The 19,408-nt window shown below is 41.7% G+C and overlaps 2 protein-coding genes across 3 annotated transcripts in view; both read left to right on the top strand.

Annotated features, from left to right (window-relative positions):
- The window catches only part of LOC109416467 (differentially expressed in FDCP 8 homolog), a 29,990-nt gene extending 18,574 nt beyond the window's left edge, over positions 1–11,416 (top strand). The window contains exons 3-5 of the mRNA XM_019690530.3: positions 10,426–10,470; positions 10,535–11,004; positions 11,072–11,416. Of these exons, the coding sequence (XP_019546075.3) occupies positions 10,426–10,470; positions 10,535–11,004; positions 11,072–11,287 (731 nt within the window). The 3' untranslated portion in view covers positions 11,288–11,416. The remainder of the gene's footprint in view (positions 1–10,425; positions 10,471–10,534; positions 11,005–11,071) is intronic.
- A 4,889-nt stretch (positions 11,417–16,305) lies between these two features.
- LOC109416470 (protein phosphatase 1 regulatory subunit 12B) overlaps positions 16,306–19,408 on the top strand; it is a 263,264-nt gene continuing 260,161 nt past the window's right edge. The window contains exon 1 of one of the 2 annotated variants that reach the window (XM_062853692.1): positions 16,306–16,825. The gene's annotated coding sequence lies outside the window, so the exon portion shown is untranslated. The other variant, XM_062853691.1, reaches the window with a different exon arrangement.

Here is a 19,408-nt window from a genome sequence, read left to right on the forward strand (position 1 = left end):
CTATTTGTGTATGATCGGCCATCTTAGATTTCTTTCATTTTTTTTATTTTTTTTTTACTAGCATTTAAACCGAAGATCACAAACAACATGTCAGATTGCCATGGCCTAGGGGCAAGACAGATCTAACGAGAGCAAATCTGTGTTCGAGGTGTTGTTCAGAATTCCTCACAGTTCCTCAGAATTTCTCCCATTTATGCCAAAGTGTGATCTGGCATCAATGTCGAACTGCAAAGTGTTGCGTATGCTGAATGAAAATTGCAGTTTTAAGGATGTCTTTCACCAAATTTCGTCGATCATCGATAAAAAGAGTAACTCAGAATCTCTCAGAGTTGCTCTCGCTTGCACAGTGTCTTGCCCCTAGGCAAATATACTATTGTACGTACAGTTGAATCCCGGAATTTTCGACTAGCGAAGTTGGATTTTTCTCCAAATCCGTGCGTCGGACCTAACTTCGGAAGTGGTGCGCTGTATAGCGGACAAGGTTTACTATACAGCGCATCACTTCCGAAGTTAGGTCCGACGCATGGATTTGGAGAAAAATCCAACTTCGCTAGTCGAAAACTCCGATTTTCAACTAAATTGAGAATATATTAACAATATAGGTCACTTCGTGTTTTCACATACAACGACATGGAGACGCCGTTTACGAATGATTACAGCACCACCTGTTGCCAGAAAAAGTCAATAATTGTATTTTGATTAATTTTAATTTACCGTGCAAGTTGACGTTTCTCGAAAAAAAGTTGTTAGGGGTGTCAAAGTTTTTTGTTCCCAAATAATCGATTAATAAATAATCAACATCTACGAATATATCTGTAGAAAAATTTGAATGCTCCCTCATTTTAACGTCACCGAAATCGTTTAACTTCGAAATTTAAAATTTTCACCCTCGAAATTAACTTATATTTTGCCCTGATGGTTGATATTTTCCTTTGACAATGGCTTTTAGTATCATCTTTCTTAATGTTCACGCTGACATACACACATCGGGTTGGATAGCTTACAAAAAATCCGGAAGATCACCAACCAAGTGCACGTCAAATTTCTTGTGACAAAGTGCAACACATTGCAGCCAAGGGTGCACAAGCTAATGAACCGATGCACGAACTTAATAATTTCAACGTTTGAGCGGCGTTCTTACAAAAAATGAACTCCGTTATCGGACCTGCGAATGGAACCCGTCAAATTTAATTTCGGTTAATTTCTTTGTTCTTCCGAAGTGAACTGTGAGTTTATTCGAATGTGTGATACGTGAAATGTTGTTGGATGTTATTATTATTATTATTATTTATTTTTTAACTAAAAATTTTGAAAGAGGGAAAAACCCCTTTGAGTGATTTCCGCAATTTTGAAATCTTTCTCAAAAAGGCACAAAACCTCTTCATCTTTTCAAAAAACATTACAATTTAAACTACACGCAGAAAAATGGCGCTTGTTTAAAACAATAAAACGCATGGTTGATTTTCAAACTGAGAATTTACTTATTCCAAAGTTATATTTAATTGTTTTCATTTAGAGTTTATCGATAAAAACAACCGATTACCATCATTTCATATAATGTCAAAAATTTCATTTGTTTCAACAAAATAAAAACCATAAACATGGTCCGAAAGCACTCACACCTCTATAAAATGCTTACCCCAACATCGCCACAACGAAGAAGGTGTAGCAAATCCATCACGCCAACTTCCAAGTGCAGCTTTGGCCGTGATGGATAACGCGCAGGTACTCACGACAGCATCCACAAAAAGTTGATCGGTTTCGCCTTTTTTGTCTTTTTTTAGTCGTTCTCCTCCCCATCCGCTTACCGACGCTCTAAAAATAGATTTCCGAACTACCGCAGCTGCCGCCGTCACCAACACAATCACATTCCGGGTTTGTTAGTGGCAAAAGTGCAGTCGTTTGAATCAATCCATTATTTCATGTTGAAAATACCATATCTTTGTTTGTTTTAACAAACTGTTAACAATTTTGACAAATGAAAATATTTGTATTATCAAAAAATAGAACAGTTCAGTTTAAACTAGAAATCAGTTTGTCGCTATAGTAAACTGAAAAATCGGTTGATTTGAACTAGAATTTAATTGTGTTAACAATTTATTTTTCTGCGTGTATATCTAAAGGCTCCTCCGGAAAACAATCCATAACCGGTTGTTGGATGTGTGAACATTGTGCTGTCAAAGACTTCACATTTGCACGATCGTCGCGAAATCGTTGCAAAGCTCAATATTTTTAAGTAAATATACATTCATGGACTTCTGGGTGAACTTCAGTTAGGGACCATTTATAAACCACGTAGACTTTTTGGGGGGAGGGGGGTTCTGGCTAAAGTCTACGCTCCATACAAATTTCAAAACTTTTGTATGGACGAAAGTCTACGAGGGGGGAGGGGGTGGGTCTGAAATGGTCAAAATTTGGTCTACGTGGTTTATGAACAGCCCCTTAGTAAAAATATTCTATCAAATTCGTCTGCTGCAGAGTGATAATCCTCCATAAATTTAGTCAGGCATTTCTTCAGATGTTCCTTCTGAATTCCTTCTGATTTTCCAACGGAAGTTCCTTCTCAGGTTCCTCCAGGGGGGATTAGGGTAGTGAACCACTTGGGCAGCGGCCGGTATTTTGGGCACTCTTCGCTATAACTCAATCAATTCCAAACCAAATGACTTGAAATTTTGTACACGGCTAGATACTATGTATACGTATCTCATCGCATCCCAAAAATTGTATCAATTGGCTCAGAATTGGCTTAGTTATAGCAGAAAAGTGCCAAAAATAGGACCCTGCCGAGATGGTTCCACTTCCCTATGTTTCCTTTTCTAAACGGAAAAATCCGCATTTATCCGTTGCCAACCGTCGTTAACCGCGTCTAACTGCGCCTGCGGCTCAGGTAACAGCGGTTAGCGACGGTTAGGAACGGACAAATGCGGATTTTTCGATTAAAAAAGGATATGTCATCCCCCTTGGTTTCCTCCTATAGTTTTTCAGAGATTCAGGAGTGCCTTCAGAGATTGATTTAAAGTTTTTTTTCTTAAATTTCTCCAAAGGTTCCTTCGAGGAAGCCCCAGGAGTTCTTACTGAAATTACTCCAGCAATTTCTTCTGACAGCCGGGGCCCGTGGCGTAGTTGGTCACACGTTCGCTTCATATGCGGATGGTCATGGGTTTGATTCCCAGCCCCGGCACTTGCAATTTTTCGTCAGTTGCTCTTCACCGAGAGCGGCTGACACTGATCCTCTTTTGAGCCCCATGGCTCAAACGGACCCGGATACCTGGACATCGGCGAACTGCTACTCTTAATGGACCCCCAATCGGACTGGAAAAGAACAACGGCCACCTATCATCCTTGTGGTCATCATTCTACCATGTAGAGTAGAAAAGTGAAAGCAGCAGAAAGGCAACCAGTTCGATTAAGTATAATAGAATACATCTAGGCTCTGTACAATACTGTGTAGGTACAGCTGTCAATTGAAATCGCTCACGTAGTGCCCTAGTGGACAATGAAGCTGTAAATTAGGTAAAGTGATTAAGAATTAAAAAAAATCTTCTGATGTTCTTTCAAGAATTAATTCTAGGAACCCTCAAGAATTCTCTTCTAGGATTCATCAAGAAGTTCGTTATAGGATTTCCTTATAGGAGTTTCTTGGAGTCTTTCTTGGATTCCTGCAGAAGCTCCTTCAACGATTTCCTCAGGAGTTTTTTACGAATACCTCCCGCAGTTCCTTCTGCAATTCCTCCAAAATTTTCCAAGAACGACCAGGAGTTGTTTCAGGGATTTATCCAAGAGTTCCTTTAAAAATTCCTCCTTCTGGTAATTTCTACCGGGATTTATACCAGAATTCCTCCAAAAGTTCCTTGTGGAATTCACTCCGTCCTTTAAGGATTTCCCAAGATCTTCTGGGATTTTTCATGGAGTTTCTTTTGAAATTCCGGAGAAATTCCGAAGTGACTCTGTAAATCTCCAACGCGATTTTATATAAACAATTTTATTAATATTTTCGAGGGATCTTTCCAGGATTCCTTCACAAGTTTCCTATTTGAAGTATCAGAAATCCTCCTGGAATTATTTTTGTGATTCCTTCCGAGATTTCTATAAATTTGGAATGTCTTCAGAAGTACTTTTTCTAGGATTCCCAGAAGGAATAAGTGAGTACTAGATTTGTAGTAATTGGTTGGTTTTTTGTATGGTGAGATGCTAAACTCTCCGTTTCTGCATTGAAACTCGTGGGTATTATGATTCCTAGCCTAGTTTGATGCTGCTTGAGCAAAACTTTGGGGAACTATGTTGTTAAAGTTGCAATAAATGAGAATACAACAACACAGTTACCCAAAGTTTTGCTCAAACAGCGACAAATCAGCCAAGCAGTCATAAAACCCTTGCTTTTTTGCTACCATTGTTGCAGTTACCATTTTATTGCAGTAACGGAGAATTTACTTTCTCATAATACAAAAAATCAGCTTATTACTACAAATCTAGTACTTCGCTGATTTCGTTTTGTTCATGGAGATATGTAATCCCAGAAGGAACTTTTGAAAAAAAAAAAACAGAACGAACTCCTGGAGGAATTTTTACAAAACTGCTAGAGAAATTTGATAAAAAAAAATGTTGGAGGATGGAGGAGGAACGCTGGAACGCTTTCCCTAAGCAATCCCGAAAGGAGTTCCTAAAATAATTCCAGAATTATTTCTAGGAGGAATCCTCCAAGAGCTTCTGAAGGAATCTTAGAGAAAAAAAAAATACAGGGTGCAATTCTTAAAAGGAGTTCTTGTGTGATTTCCGGAGAAAATACCGTTTATAACTCGCTAACGGAAATTTCGATTTGGGTCGTCTGTGTTTTAGTCTGTTATGAACGTTTATCAGTTCAAATTTACTTGGCATGTCGCGCGAGTCGCGACTTCGATTTGGTGCTGCGACGTTAATGTACGCCAAAAATTGTTTAAGAAGAGAGAATTAAATTTGTTCTAATTTGAGTAGTTAAAAAAAATCGATTAATGTTAATCGATTATCTCAGAAGAAATGGGCATCCCCACCATGCAATGACAGTTCGATAGAATAAACGTCATTCGGATAGCGCATGCATTTAGTGTGTATTAGTACCTCTTCTGACGCTAGGTGGCGCCACATTCACTAAAAAGGTGTCGCCAAAAAATCGTAAGAGTGACCTATATTGTTAATATAGTATATTTGCCCTAGGCCATGGCCTTTGAATTTCCTGAAAATCCTAAGTTTGAATTTCCTAAATTTCCGAAACAGAATGCAATTAGTCCCAAAATATATTATCTAGGCGTATACGAGAACATGTCATGTCCTTCAAGATTTATGGTAAAACATGATGAAATACTAACGTAAACAAAATGCGCCTTCAGAATTTCATAATTTGTAGCTATTTTTCAGAACTGATTCGCTTGCACTGGAAAAGTGATCCATAAAAATCGAATAATCGAATCGCATTCATATTTTCATTTACATATTCAAATTAATCGCTATTTAATTTTGTTTGAAGTAGATAAATGTGTAGGTATTCTAAATGTTTTATTTCTGTAGTCAAGTAATTTTTCATAGACGACGACATATTTTATTTGACAAAACTACCTTTTCTAATCAAATGCTTGCACAGAAAAAAACATACCAGAGTCTGCCATAACATAGCACAACATAGGACTGTCGGTCATATCATGGCAACTCTGTTGCTACGATAAGACCCGCATGTTACGTGTTGGCCTTAATCCCTGCTTGTGAGTTTTATGTAGGTATATAAACAAATCATGTAAAATTTTCTGCAGATCAATTCATGAGTTCAATAAAACGACGTACAAGAAGTGTCGTGTTTACTAAAACATAACTCGATTCCACTGCCACCTTAATAACTCGGTAATGCTCAAACGTCAGAAAAGTCAGGTGCCTTCAAAGGCACAATGTTCCGTGAGCGATGAATATACTCAATATTTTTTCTTGTATTTTCTTGAACGTTTATTTTATACCATTCGCTTGATTTGTACGTTTTCCATTAACTCATAATTTTCAATTACCTACTTAGTTGTTAGCAAATTCTAAACATTATAACGCAAATGTCGATTATTTTTATATTGTAACTTCAGAGTACAGCATAGAACTTCTATAGAAGTTATTGTTTTAAGCAGGTTCTACATAAAACTCCTTCAAAACTTAGTTGTTTACTTTTATGTAAGTTACATTGCATTTTTGAGAGACGATTAAAATTTACTTTAAAACCACCAAGAAGACTTACAGATTGAAGTTTAATATATGAAGTTACATATTTCTTAGTTTTGAGACATGTTTGAGTGTCACATGATAAATGAGCGTTAATAAAACATGATAAAACTGTAGGCATCGATGCATGCCTTCATAAAACCTCCATAAAACACACATATGTGAATCTTCTGAGCATTTAAATTGTTATTTGGGTTCAAGCTTGGGTTACCTCAGCACTAACACCTCTATGCCTACCTCTGTCTCTACCCGCTATCATGTACTTCGTCAAGCCTAAAGTGTCTCGAGTATACCAAAGTGGCGAAACCTTGTCGTTTTGACAGGTGTCCTGCTTGATTGGAACTACCTATAGGGACGACAGAAAATCGACTGTTCCAATTTTGACGTTTCTCCTTTTTGTTTTATCCAGACTCGATAGTCAAGCCTATCCTCTCTGTCTTTCTCTTCAGAACTATATGCTAATGCTGCTATCGAGTGTAGTAACTCAAAATGCACGAATATTTACTAGTAATACAACTCAAACAAACGTTATGCTAAGAGAGGCTAAGAGCAAAAAAAGCTGGGTTTTCTTCAAGAGTTTCTCCAGGGTCACCTTCAAAAATTCCTTTACGCATTTCTTCAGGAACTTCTCCAGGGAAATCCTTTCAGGAATTCGTCAAGGGACTTTTCCAGGAATTTCTCCTTCGTGTATTCCTCCATGAACGTCTTGTGGAATTCCGCTTGTGATTCTTTCAGGGCTTGTTCAAAAAAAAAGATTCAGAAATTCCTCTCACGATTCCATCAGAAATTTTTAGAGATACTTCTGCAATGATGCAAGGAATTTTCCCATAGCTTCCTTCAAGGATTTCAATATGGATTCTGCCATAGGTTCCTTCAAGAATTCCTCTAGGGATTTCACCAGACATTACTCCGGCAATTTTCCGGGAAGCTTCCTCCAGTGGTTGTTCCAATGCTTTATTTCGAGGATTCCTTCAGGTATTTCTGCAGGTATTCCTCCAAAGATTTCTTCAAGGATTTCTCCGTATATTCCTTCAAAATTTCTGCTGGAGTTTGCTCTAATACCTAATTCTATCTGGAATTATTCGAAGTAATTCTGCATCAATTTCTTCCAGGAATTCTTTCAGAAAATTTTACCAGAGATTATTCAAAATGAATCCACGAATATCTTAAACATTTTGTATAAAAAATCATTTAAGAGCCCATCAAAGGATTTCTTAAGTACCGTAAACCAGGGAAAAATTGTCAGACATTTTTCTGTTGGATAAGGTATAGCTTCAATAGTTTCCTTACTAAAATCGTATCGTATCTGATCCCAACAGCACGATACATGTAGGGAAACTATTTAAAGTATGCTTTATCTAGTGTAAAAACGTCTGATCAATTTCAACCAGAAGATCAATTCGATCCGGTTTACGGTAATTCATCCAGAAATTACTCCAGACGTGAATTCTTTCAGATTTTTTCCTAGGGATTCCTACAGAAATTCTTTTAGGAATTTGTTAAGAAAGCTCTCCTAGGAATCCAAAGGAATTCCTCATGGGGTTTCTTCAGGAATTCCTCCCAGAAATCCTCCAGAGACTCACTCAGGAATTCGTTCTGTGATTGTTTCAGAAATAACTCCAGGTATTATTTCAAAAATTCTTCCAACGATTCCTCCAGGAGCTTTTCTTGGGATTCGTTTAGGAATTCCTCCTGGAATTCTTTCAGGGACTCCTCCCGGAATTAGTAGGACTTCCTCCATAAATTGTTTAGGGATTCCCTTAGTAACTCATCTTAGGATTGCTTCCGCGATTACTCCTGGGGTTTCTTCAGGAACTGCTACATGGATTCCCCCATGAACTCTTCTGTGGATTCCTTCAAGATTTCTCCAAGAATTCTTTCTGAGATTTCTTCAGAAGCTCCTCCTGGGATTCTCTCTGAATTTCTCCTGGGATTTCTTCCTCAATTCTTCCTAGGATTCCTCCGGTGATTCATCCAGAAATTCCTTCACGAGTTCTTCCAGGATTTTCTCTGGGAATTCCTGCCAAAATCCCTTCAAGAATACCTCCAGAGATTCTTCCTGGAATTCCTCTAGAGATTCCTCCAGAAGTTCCTCTAGAGATTCCCCTAGGGATTCCTCCGAGAATTGCTCAAGAGTTTTCTGCAGGGATTCCTCCAGGAATTCTTCCAAGAATCTCTCTAGGCATTTCCCTAGGAATTCTTCCAGGCATTCCTCCAAGCATTTTTGCAGGCATTCCTCCAGGATTTAATCCAGGAATTTCTCTACGGAATCCCCCAAGAATTTCTCAAGGAATTCATCCAGGAATTGATTCAGGAATTCCTCCAGAAATAAGTTCAGATTATTTTTACAACAATTTCTCCAGCAATTTTCCCAGAAATCCTTCAGGGTTTCCGTCAGAAATTATTCCAGAATTTCCTCCCGGAACTCTTCCAGGGATTCCTCCAGGAATTTATCATGAAATTTCTTCTCTAGGTATAAAATAACTCCCAACGTTCCTCCAGGAATTTCTCCTTGCATTCTTTCTGGAATTCCTGTAGGAGTTGCTACACGAATCCCTCCAGGGATTCTCCCAGAGATTCTTCCAATAATTGCTTCAGGAATTCAGGGATTCCTCCAGATCTTCCTTTAGGAGTTCCTTCAAAGATTCCTCCAGGAATTCTTCCAGGATTTTTTCCAGGGATTTCTCCGGGAATTGTCTTCATAATTCTTCTAGGGATTTACCCAGGGATTTCGCTTACGATTCCTCCATGGACTCCTCTAGAGATTCCTCCAGGGATTGCTTCAGGAATTGCTAGAGAAATTCTTCATTCCTCCAGGAATTCCTACAGAAACTCTTCCAGAGAATTCACCAAAAATTACTTCAGGGATTCCTCCAGAAATTCTTTAGGGATTTCTCCGCGAATTTTTTCAGGGATTCATTCAGGGCTTCCTCCAGAAATTTCACTAAGGGTTCCTCAGGAAATTACGCTAGGAATTCCTCCAGAACTTTCTCAAGGAATTTAATCAGAAATTTCTCCCGCATATTCCCGCAAAAATCCTTATGCGGGTTTCTTCAGGAATTTCTCCAAGAATTCATCCAGAGATTCTTCCAGGATTTTTTCCAGGGAATCCTTCAGAAATTCCTCCAAGGATTTCTTTAGGGATTTTTCTAGGAATTCCTCCAGGGTTTCCTTCTGGAATTCCTCCTAGGATTGCGCCAGGAATTTGTCCAGAAGTTCCGCCAGGCATTCATCTAAGATTTCTTCCAGGAATTTCTTCTGGGATTCGTCCGGGAATTCCTTCTAAAATTCCTCTGGAAATCCTACCAAGGATTCCTCCAGGAATCTCTCCAGAAACTCCTCTAGGATTTCCTCCTGGAATATCTCAACGGATATCTTCAGAAATTTTGCCAGGGATTCCTCCAAGAATTCCTCCACAGGAATTTTATCAGGAACTCCTCCATAGATTCCTTCTAGAATGTATCTAGAAGTTTCTCCAGAGATTCCTCCAACTATACCTCTAGGGATTTCTAAAATAATTGCTCCATGGATTGCTCTAGGGATTTCTCCAGGGTTTCCTCCAGAGATTCCACCAGGAATTTGTCCAGAAGTTCCCCAAGGGATTCCTCCAAGACTTCCTCCAGAGATTTCTCCAGGAATTTCTTCAAGGATTCCTCCAAGTGAACAGACGCTCGGGACGTACCTCTTCAATCTAGCCAGCGAAGGACAACAGTGCCCAGGCTACACTACCATCTAAGCACACAAAATTGCATTCACCTTTTACAGTTTCCTAATTCCTACAACTAACATATCAATTACGTCCGCAGTGAATAGATTAGGGGCCATCCAGAAACCACGTAGATTTTTTAGGGGGATGGTGGGGGTCTGGCCAAAGTCAAATTTTTAAATTTTTGTGTGGGCAAAAGTCTACGTTCTGGGATGGCTTTACCACTTTGTAGACACAGCATCCTGCCAAAATGCCTTCTCTACGTCGATCATTACCAAACCTGTTGACATTCGATATCGTTGAATTCGTTTTTGATGGATTGGGTCATCAGAACCACCTAATGGTTAGCTAAATGTGACCTCCTGAATCCGAACTGTTCATTACACAGTACCAAACATAAAAAGTATAGGTACTAAATTTCGACCTCAGTTTCTAATGATAGCAAAATAGCAGAAAACATTTAACTAATCCGGCATTTCGTACACTTTTAGATGTTTCTACGGGATTCAGCTGCTTCGGGGTAGAGCTCAAAGCCGGTAAGTGAATTACTTCATTCTTCGTGACTCTTAGAAATATCCCATCTCTCCTCACCCTCTCCAGAGAAGCTCAACAGCATCGTGCCCCGTTTGTGCGACTACTCGGGCCTGTACTACTGTCCGGCCTGTCACTGGAATGATACCAGCATCATTCCGGCCCGGGTCATGAACAACTGGGACTTTTTGCCGCGGAAAGTCGGCCGAGCCTCACTGCAGCAGATCCGGTTGCTGTACGACCGACCCATCATCAATCTGGAACAACGTAATCCACGTCTGTTCCAACTGGTGGCGCTCAAGTTGGGTGTGGTCAAAAAGCTGCGCCAGAAACTGATCCAAATGCGACGATACTTGATGGTTTGCCGGATTGCTGACGAACTGCGACTGGTTCGCGAGAATATTGGCGACAGGCGACACCTGATGCAGAACGTGGACATGTACAGTGTGGCGGATCTGGTTGGAGTGGAGAACGGGACACTACTGGACTTTCTACGCAAGGTTCTCGTAGCCTTCGAGCGACACATTAGGAATTGTGTGGTTTGTATAATATCACAGAAATCAACTTTAGCTCTCTTTAATCAACGTTTTCCCTGTTTTCCGGCAGATTTGCTCCGGCAAAGCCTACATCTGCGAGGTTTGCAACAACGATGAAATCTTGTTCCCCTTCGATGATGCTGCCGTTGCTTGCACACGCTGCAATTCGATTTCGCACCGATCGTGTCACGCCCGAAAGAATCAAAGCTGTTTGAAATGTACCCGCCTTCGGATCCGGGAGCAGCAGATGCGGAACGAAATCCTGGATGCCGCCAACGGAAATTGAAGACGAGAAATTGATTCATGGATTTGAACTCGAAATATTCGCTTTTTGCGCATTTTAGCAACGTCACCGAATCTAACGAATACAGCAATCGTGCACAACTAAATTTGCTTTTGAATTGCAATAAGTTGGAAGGCGTTTTTATATTCATTAGTATCACATGCCAAAATGATTCAACATAGCTATGAATCGAATAGGTAGGTATAACTTTGAATACAAGCACAACTGCTGAGATTTAACAAACGCGAATTAAGTATCAAGAAAGATTCAATCAGAAGAATGTCCTCCTGTGGTTGCACTATTGACACCTCGTTACATCTACTTTGCAAATTTTAGTTTTCTTTTTTAGGAAGAAAGAATATTATTTCGGAAGATGATACATGCATCCTAAAACCAATATTGTAATGATTTTAACATTTTTGCTTATGTCACCTTTTACCAAAGTTAAGGAGTTCAACAACCTATTTTTTTGTTTCAAATAGATACATTAGGATTCTTTAAAACACTAAAGTCTTTATTTACTATTAGTATCACATTAATTTCAAGATCATGGTACCCCCTCTTATTTTTGATTAGGCTCCGAAACAGTAACCACTTGAACCCCTAACTGTTTCAGCAGCTCGAACTGTTCCCTAATTATCCTATCCTTCTCTACCAGTTCCCTGGAAAGACATTCAACCCTGTTTCGCTCATTCTGCAGATCCTCCGTCAAAGTTTGATGCTCTTCTATGGTACAAATATGACCAGAGTCTCCTACCGACGATATCACTTCGATATCCCTAAGATCACCATTCCTACTAGTATCATCATTCTCTTCATTCCCAACCGATTCTTCAACTATAATTTCCCCATACTCTATCGGACCCTGCTCCTCCGGTTGATAAACAGCTTCAATTACCTGTTCCGCAGGTGATTCCTGCTGTGCTCGTTCGCCGCTCTCGCCTCCATTGCCGCCATCGACCTCGGTGTAAACCGTCACGGGAAAAACCGACGGCACGGCCATCCCCGTCAGTTGTCGCGTAAGGAAATCCTTCTTCTGGAAGTGGCGCTGGCACAATCGGGGCGGTTCCCGAGACCGGACGTCGATGTCCGCCTCGCGAAGGCCGCACGCTTCCAGCCACCGGTGCCACATCGGGCTGCCACGGGCGGGAAACTTGAACAGCCGGCAGCCCGGTTCCCGTTTGCGGGTGTTTTTGCACAACATACACTTGCGACCGTACTGGACCATGGTGGACGCGGGTTCACCACAGTGAGTTTTAATGTTTACTTTACCGTATTTTAATTATTTTAACTTCATTATAAGGAAAATAAAATTTAATTGTTTTGTTACCGAGATCGATTTGCTTTGTTATCAAACAAATTTAAATGCCAACCAGGCCAGGGCCGCTGCAAGGGGATTATTTTGTGCATTTCCGGAGTGATTCGCGTATGAGCCTCTGCACCAATGAGAGTATATTACAGGTGAGGAAGAAGAAGAGATGGCTATGTATTAGTAAGCAAAGAAAAATGTAAACACAAATAGTGACGTCACTATTTGACACGCGTTCTTATGGGAGCTCGCTTTACTTGTAGTAGTGATATGTTTTGCACCAAACACGGATCTCACGCACACGAAGTGTCTCTTCCACACCTTCATTAGACTCTCATTGCCTCTGCACGAATTTGCCCTGTCCTGCTCACTCCCACAGAACATTTGAAAACAGCGCGCACAGTAAAAGTCAAATTTGACTTTTACTGTGCGCACACGCTAACCCTCAGCTACCCAGATTGATGTCAAAGCGACCCAGATTGAGCAAAACTGCAGTTACTCTAATCTGGGTAAAGGCACCTTTACTCAAATCTGGGTTACCGATGTTGGTGGCAAAATCTGGGTAACCGGTACCCAGCTCCTCCGGGACCTTGATTTTGTTAATTTATTTCTAATTTAGATTTTTATAAGAAAGCTCCCAAGTCCCATGTGCTTTTCACTTACCTGATGCAGGAAAACAGTTCCCTGGAAGAATCTCACAGTTTTCCCGTCATTTATCCTCATATTTTTCGTGGAAACATCCATAATTGCCAGCGTTCGCCTGACCGCTGCCATCTTCTCAAGCCGGAAAATGACAAAGTGCCGATTACCCAGATCTTTACCCAGATTCAACCAATCTGGGTTTTCGGGTTACCCGGATTTTGACAACTGCTAACAACATGAAAATCCGGGTAGAATCGACCCAGGCGATGGGTAGTTTCAGGTTAGCGTGTACCCAGATTGATGTCAAAGCGACCCAGATTGAGCAAAACTGCAGTTACTCTAATCTGGGTAAAGGCACCTTTACTCAAATCTGGGTTACCGATGTTGGTGGCAAAATCTGGGTAACCGGTACCCAGCTCCTCCGGGACCTTGATTTTGTTAATTTATTTCTAATTTAGATTTTTATAAGAAAGCTCCCAAGTCCCATGTGCTTTTCACTTACCTGATGCAGGAAAACAGTTCCCTGGAAGAATCTCACAGTTTTCCCGTCATTTATCCTCATATTTTTCGTGGAAACATCCATAATTGCCAGCGTTCGCCTGACCGCTGCCATCTTCTCAAGCCGGAAAATGACAAAGTGCCGATTACCCAGATCTTTACCCAGATTCAACCAATCTGGGTTTTCGGGTTACCCGGATTTTGACAACTGCTAACAACATGAAAATCCGGGTAGAATCGACCCAGGCGATGGGTAGTTTCAGGTTAGCGTGCACTGTTTTAAAATTTTCTGTGGGAGTGAGCAGTACGCCAGATTCGTGCAGAGGCTCATAAGCTACACGCTAACCCTCAGCTACCCAGATTGATGTCAAAGCGACCCAGATTGAGCAAAACTGCAGTTACTCTAATCTGGGTAAAGGCACCTTTACTCAAATCTGGGTTACCGATGTTGGTGGCAAAATCTGGGTAACCGGTACCCAGCTCCTCCGGGACCTTGATTTTGTTAATTTATTTCTAATTTAGATTTTTATAAGAAAGCTCCCAAGTCCCATGTGCTTTTCACTTACCTGATGCAGGAAAACAGTTCCCTGGAAGAATCTCACAGTTTTCCCGTCATTTATCCTCATATTTTTCGTGGAAACATCCATAATTGCCAGCGTTCGCCTGACCGCTGCCATCTTCTCAAGCCGGAAAATGACAAAGTGCCGATTACCCAGATCTTTACCCAGATTCAACCAATCTGGGTTTTCGGGTTACCCGGATTTTGACAACTGCTAACAACATGAAAATCCGGGTAGAATCGACCCAGGCGATGGGTAGTTTCAGGTTAGCGTGTATACAACAAACTTACATATTATACTTATGACACACATGTGATACAAGAATCACTGTACAATTGCGTTTGAAATGAGTGCCATACTGAAAATTCTCTCAGTTCAAGCCAGTCTTGTTAAAATTTTCTTGACACTGCGTATTGTTGTACAGGAATCACACTCGTATCACACACGCTAACCTGAAACTACCCATCGCCTGGGTCGATTCTACCCGGATTTTCATGTTGTTAGCAGTTGTCAAAATCCGGGTAACCCGAAAACCCAGATTGGTTGGATCTGGGTAAAGATCTGGGTAATCGGCACTTTGTCATTTTCCGGCTTGAGAAGATGGCAGCGGTCAGGCGAACGCTGGCAATTATGGATGTTTCCACGAAAAATATGAGGATAAATGACGGGAAAACTGTGAGATTCTTCCAGGGAACTGTTTTCCTGCATCAGGTAAGTGAAAAGCACATGGGACTTGGGAGCTTTCTTATAAAAATCTAAATTAGAAATAAATTAACAAAATCAAGGTCCCGGAGGAGCTGGGTACCGGTTACCCAGATTTTGCCACCAACATCGGTAACCCAGATTTGAGTAAAGGTGCCTTTACCCAGATTAGAGTAACTGCAGTTTTGCTCAATCTGGGTCGCTTTGACATCAATCTGGGTAGCTGAGGGTTAGCGTGCATGTCTGTCCGGGGTATTATTGACTGTAACAACGCTTTTACTTCATTCAATTACTGATTAATTGATTGATGCACCAAGCGATAAGAAGAAGCAGTTTTGACATCCAAGCGGTGTGCCTTTTACATCCATCGACCAATCAGCATCGAGGATCTCATCGACGGCACTCCGCTTGGATGTCAAAACTGCTTCTTCTTTTCGCTTGGTGCATCAATCAATAGTGATTTGGATTATGAAAAATTTGGCACACAGGCAAGATCGGTGCGCAAATTGTGCGCTGATGTGTGGATTTGAATTGGCTTCTTTAGCGGTGTTGAGATAATTCCATATTCTGAATCTGCATGCGAAACTGAGTTGAAATCCAAATTTTCATGAATTTTGGTGCCCGGGAACCTATTTAAAAATCAATTTGAAGTTTGTATGGGAGCGATTTGTCGAATCACCCCTCGTCGCATTTTGTACTGGGTGGCGCTGTCAAACAGTTACCCAGCTGTCAAAAGGTGATTTCAAAAAATCTCTTTGAAATTGATTTTAGGTACCAAAATAAAGTTCAAAAAATCTGAAAAAAAATCATAGTGGCTCAGAAAAAGGTGCTCTTTCGTATAAAATCAAAAAATCGATATATTTTTCTTAATTTAAAAACCCAATTAATCGTCGCAAAGTGCCCAACACACATTATACCCTGGCGCGCAACCTAGAGGTCGAAGAGATACTTGTCGAAATGCTAAAAATTCTCGAGAAGCTCAATAATTGCGTTGACTCCTCGGTTGACTCGTTGGCGTTCAATTTGAATAGGTCGTAAGTTTACTGTGATTCCTTTGCACATTCGTCATTTTAAAATTCGCCTTATTTGCTAATATCTCCGGATTTTAATGCCCAGCGGTTATCCGCCTTGTTTTCCACCCGTTGGGCACACATCGCAACTTTGCGTCATTCAACCGTCACTGAATCGTCACCGCAACTGTCATCGTGACAAAATACGCACACCACTTCACTCGGCCGCCCGGAAGGGAACGGTTGAAAGTTGGAACATGGTTTTGGTGGCGATTTTCGTCGAGATCCCGCACTGTGCAACAACAATCTGCTTCTGTGTGTGACGAGCCGAGCGAGCTGTGTGCGGTTGTGAACAAACTGAAAAGAGTCGAATCGAGTGTATGTGGAAGCAGAAGCAGCAGTCAGTAGAAGAGTGGCCATATTCGTCTTGCGTGCGAGTTTTGTGAGATTTTTGTCGTGATTTTTCCTGCCGTTGTGGAATTTTCTGGTGATTTTTCGCCATTTGGCGAGTTGAAGGCAAGTGTTTTCCGGTGAAAAGTGTGGGGAAGATTTTCCCCGTATTTTGGGAGTGCGACTGTGGAACTGGTGCAGGAGTGTTGGGGTCGAATTTTGTCATCAGCAGGGGGACCCATTTTGTGTGAATCTTGTGTGTGCTGCTGTGCTGCTGCTGTTTGCTGGAGAAAGTCTCAGTGCCTAGAGCGGAACAATCTCGTCGTGGCAATCGGATTCGCTTCTGGCTTGGGGACCAGTGTGCGCGGAACGTGGATTTCGGTGCGGTGCGAAGGTTTTTCCTCCTCGCGGCGAGTCGGGAAAAGTGCAGGTTATTTTTAATTTCTTCCAAATAAGAGCATTTTTGACCTCGGAGAGTTTCCGCGGAGTGCTACCAAGACGACGACGACGAGGACAACGAAGAAGCTGTGTGCCAGTGTGCGAAGAAAGAAGAAGCGAGTGTTGTTTCGTTTTCTCGCTGACGGTGTGGAAGAAAAACAGCAGTAGCATCTGAGATCGACTTTTGACACATCTTCCGTCGACGAGAACAAAACTTCGGAAAGCCTTGAAAAGTAGCGATCCGTGCGAGGTAACCCGGGGCCGTGAGGATATTTTTTCTTGTTTTGTGATGGTTTCGAAGTCGTGCTGTTTTGATGTGTGGGATTAGGTAGCTACCGACCCGTGGCAAAGTCATCCGACGCAATCGAATCGTAATCACTGAAGACGTCCGAAGGGATAATCAGAAAGGTAGGGAGTCTAAGCAGCTTTCAGGGATTCCATCTAAAACAGATGTAAATAATTTCAATGTAGTTTTACGTTATCCGCGAAACCGACAAAATAAGTTTGGAAAGAGTCTTGTTCAATGGTCTAGTCTAACTCAACGACTGGGTTAACATTATTCATCTTATTCCTAAACTTAAAATTACTGTGCTAAAACTTTCTTCACAAAACCCAGGGAAGAACCCCGATATCTTCAAAAAAAAAAAAAAATCTAGAAAATACTCAGGAGGAACTCCTATAAGAGTTCTACATAAAACTCGTAGAAGATTTTCTTGACCTGATTAATGGATACCCGACAGGCTTACGTTTATGATAATGAATTACAATTACAAGGTCTAACTTGCCAGAGAAGGTTCCTCTGGAGGGTTTGTTAGGGGTATTTACTCAGCAATTTGTCTAGAGGTCCACTCAATGCCTCATCAAATTTTCCTAAACATTTCTCAAAGGTATGTTATTAAAAATTCCTCTACAATTCAAGTTTATATATTTATTAGGAATACTTCCTAGAAAATTGTATTACTTTGCCAAAAAAAAAAAAACTCCGAGGAACTCATTTCATTCATTTCATTTCATTTATTTAGTTAACATCAAATTCATGATAATACTGAATCAACAATTTGCCGCCATAATACTCGATTTGCAGCTGCAGCTCTCCAACGTCGGTCACGCCCAACACTCGCCAGATCACGCTCCACCTGGTCCGCCCATCGTGCTCTCTGCGCTCCACGCCTTCTTGTACCAACCGGATGGTTAGCAAACACCAACTTTGCAGGGTTGTTGTCCGGCATTCTTGCAACATGCCCTGCCCACCGTATCCTTCCGGCTTTGGCTACCTTCTGGATGCTGGGTTCGCCATAAAGTGCAGCGAGCTCGTGGTTCATCCTTCTCCGCCACACACCGTTCTCCTGCACGCCGCCGAAGATCGTCCTTAGCACCCGTCGCTCGAAAACTCCGAGTGCTTGCATGTCCTCCTCGAGCATCGTCCACGTCTCGTGCCCGTAGAGAACCACCGGTCTTATTAACGTCTTGTACATGGTACATTTGGTGCGGGGGTGAATCTTTTTTGACCGCAGTTTCTTCTGGAGCCCATAATAGGCACGACTTCCACTGATGATGCGCCTTCGTATTTCACGGCTCACGTTATTGTCAGCCGTTAGCAAGGAACCGAGGTAGACGAATTCCTCCACCACCTCGAAAGTATCCCCGTCTATCGTAACATTACTGCCAAGGCTTGTCCTGTCTCGCTCAGTCCCACCTACCAGCATGTACTTTGTCTTAGCCGCATTCACCACCAGTCCGACCTTTGCTGCTTCACGTTTCAGGCGGGTGTACTGTTCTGCCACCGTTCCAAATGTCCTAGCAATAATATCCATGTCATCCGCAAAACATACAAATTGGCTGGATTTCGTGAAGATCGTACCCCGGCTGTTGAGCCCGGCTCGTCGCATAACACCTTCCAGGGCGATGTTGAATAGTAGGCAGGAAAGTCCATCACCTTGTCGTAGTCCCCGTCGAGATTCAAATGAACTGGATAGTTCACCCGAAATCCTTACGCTGTTCTGCACACCGTCCATCGTTGCTTTTATCAGTCTAGTCAGCTTCCCGGGAAAGCTGTTCTCGTCCATAATTTTCCATAGCTCTGTGCGGTCGATACTGTCGTATGCCGCTTTGAAGTCGATGAACAGGTGATGCGTTGGGACCTGGTATTCACGGCATTTCTGGAGGATTTGCCGTACGGTGAAGATCTGGTCCGTTGTCGACCGGCCGTCGATGAAACCGGCTTGGTAACTTCCCACGAACTCATTTACTTTAGGTGAAAGACGACGGAAGATGATCTGGGATAGCACTTTGTAGGCGGCATTCAAAATGGTGATCGCTCGAAAGTTCTCACACATTAACTTGTCGCCTTTCTTGTGGATGGGACAGATTATCCCTTCCTTCCACTCCTCCGGTAGCTGTTCGGTTTCCCAGATCTTGACTACTAACTGGTGCAGACAGGTGGCCAACTTTTCCGGGCCCATCTTGATGAGTTCCGCTGCGATACCGTCCTTACCAGCCGCTTTGTTGTTTTTGAGCTGGTGGATGGCATCCTTAACTTCCCTCAGCGTGGGAGTTGGTTCGTTCCCGTCCTCTG

Source organism: Aedes albopictus, chromosome 2 (genome assembly GCF_035046485.1).
Source record: "Aedes albopictus strain Foshan chromosome 2, AalbF5, whole genome shotgun sequence".
In the NCBI taxonomy this organism is placed as follows: domain Eukaryota; kingdom Metazoa; phylum Arthropoda; class Insecta; order Diptera; family Culicidae; genus Aedes; species Aedes albopictus.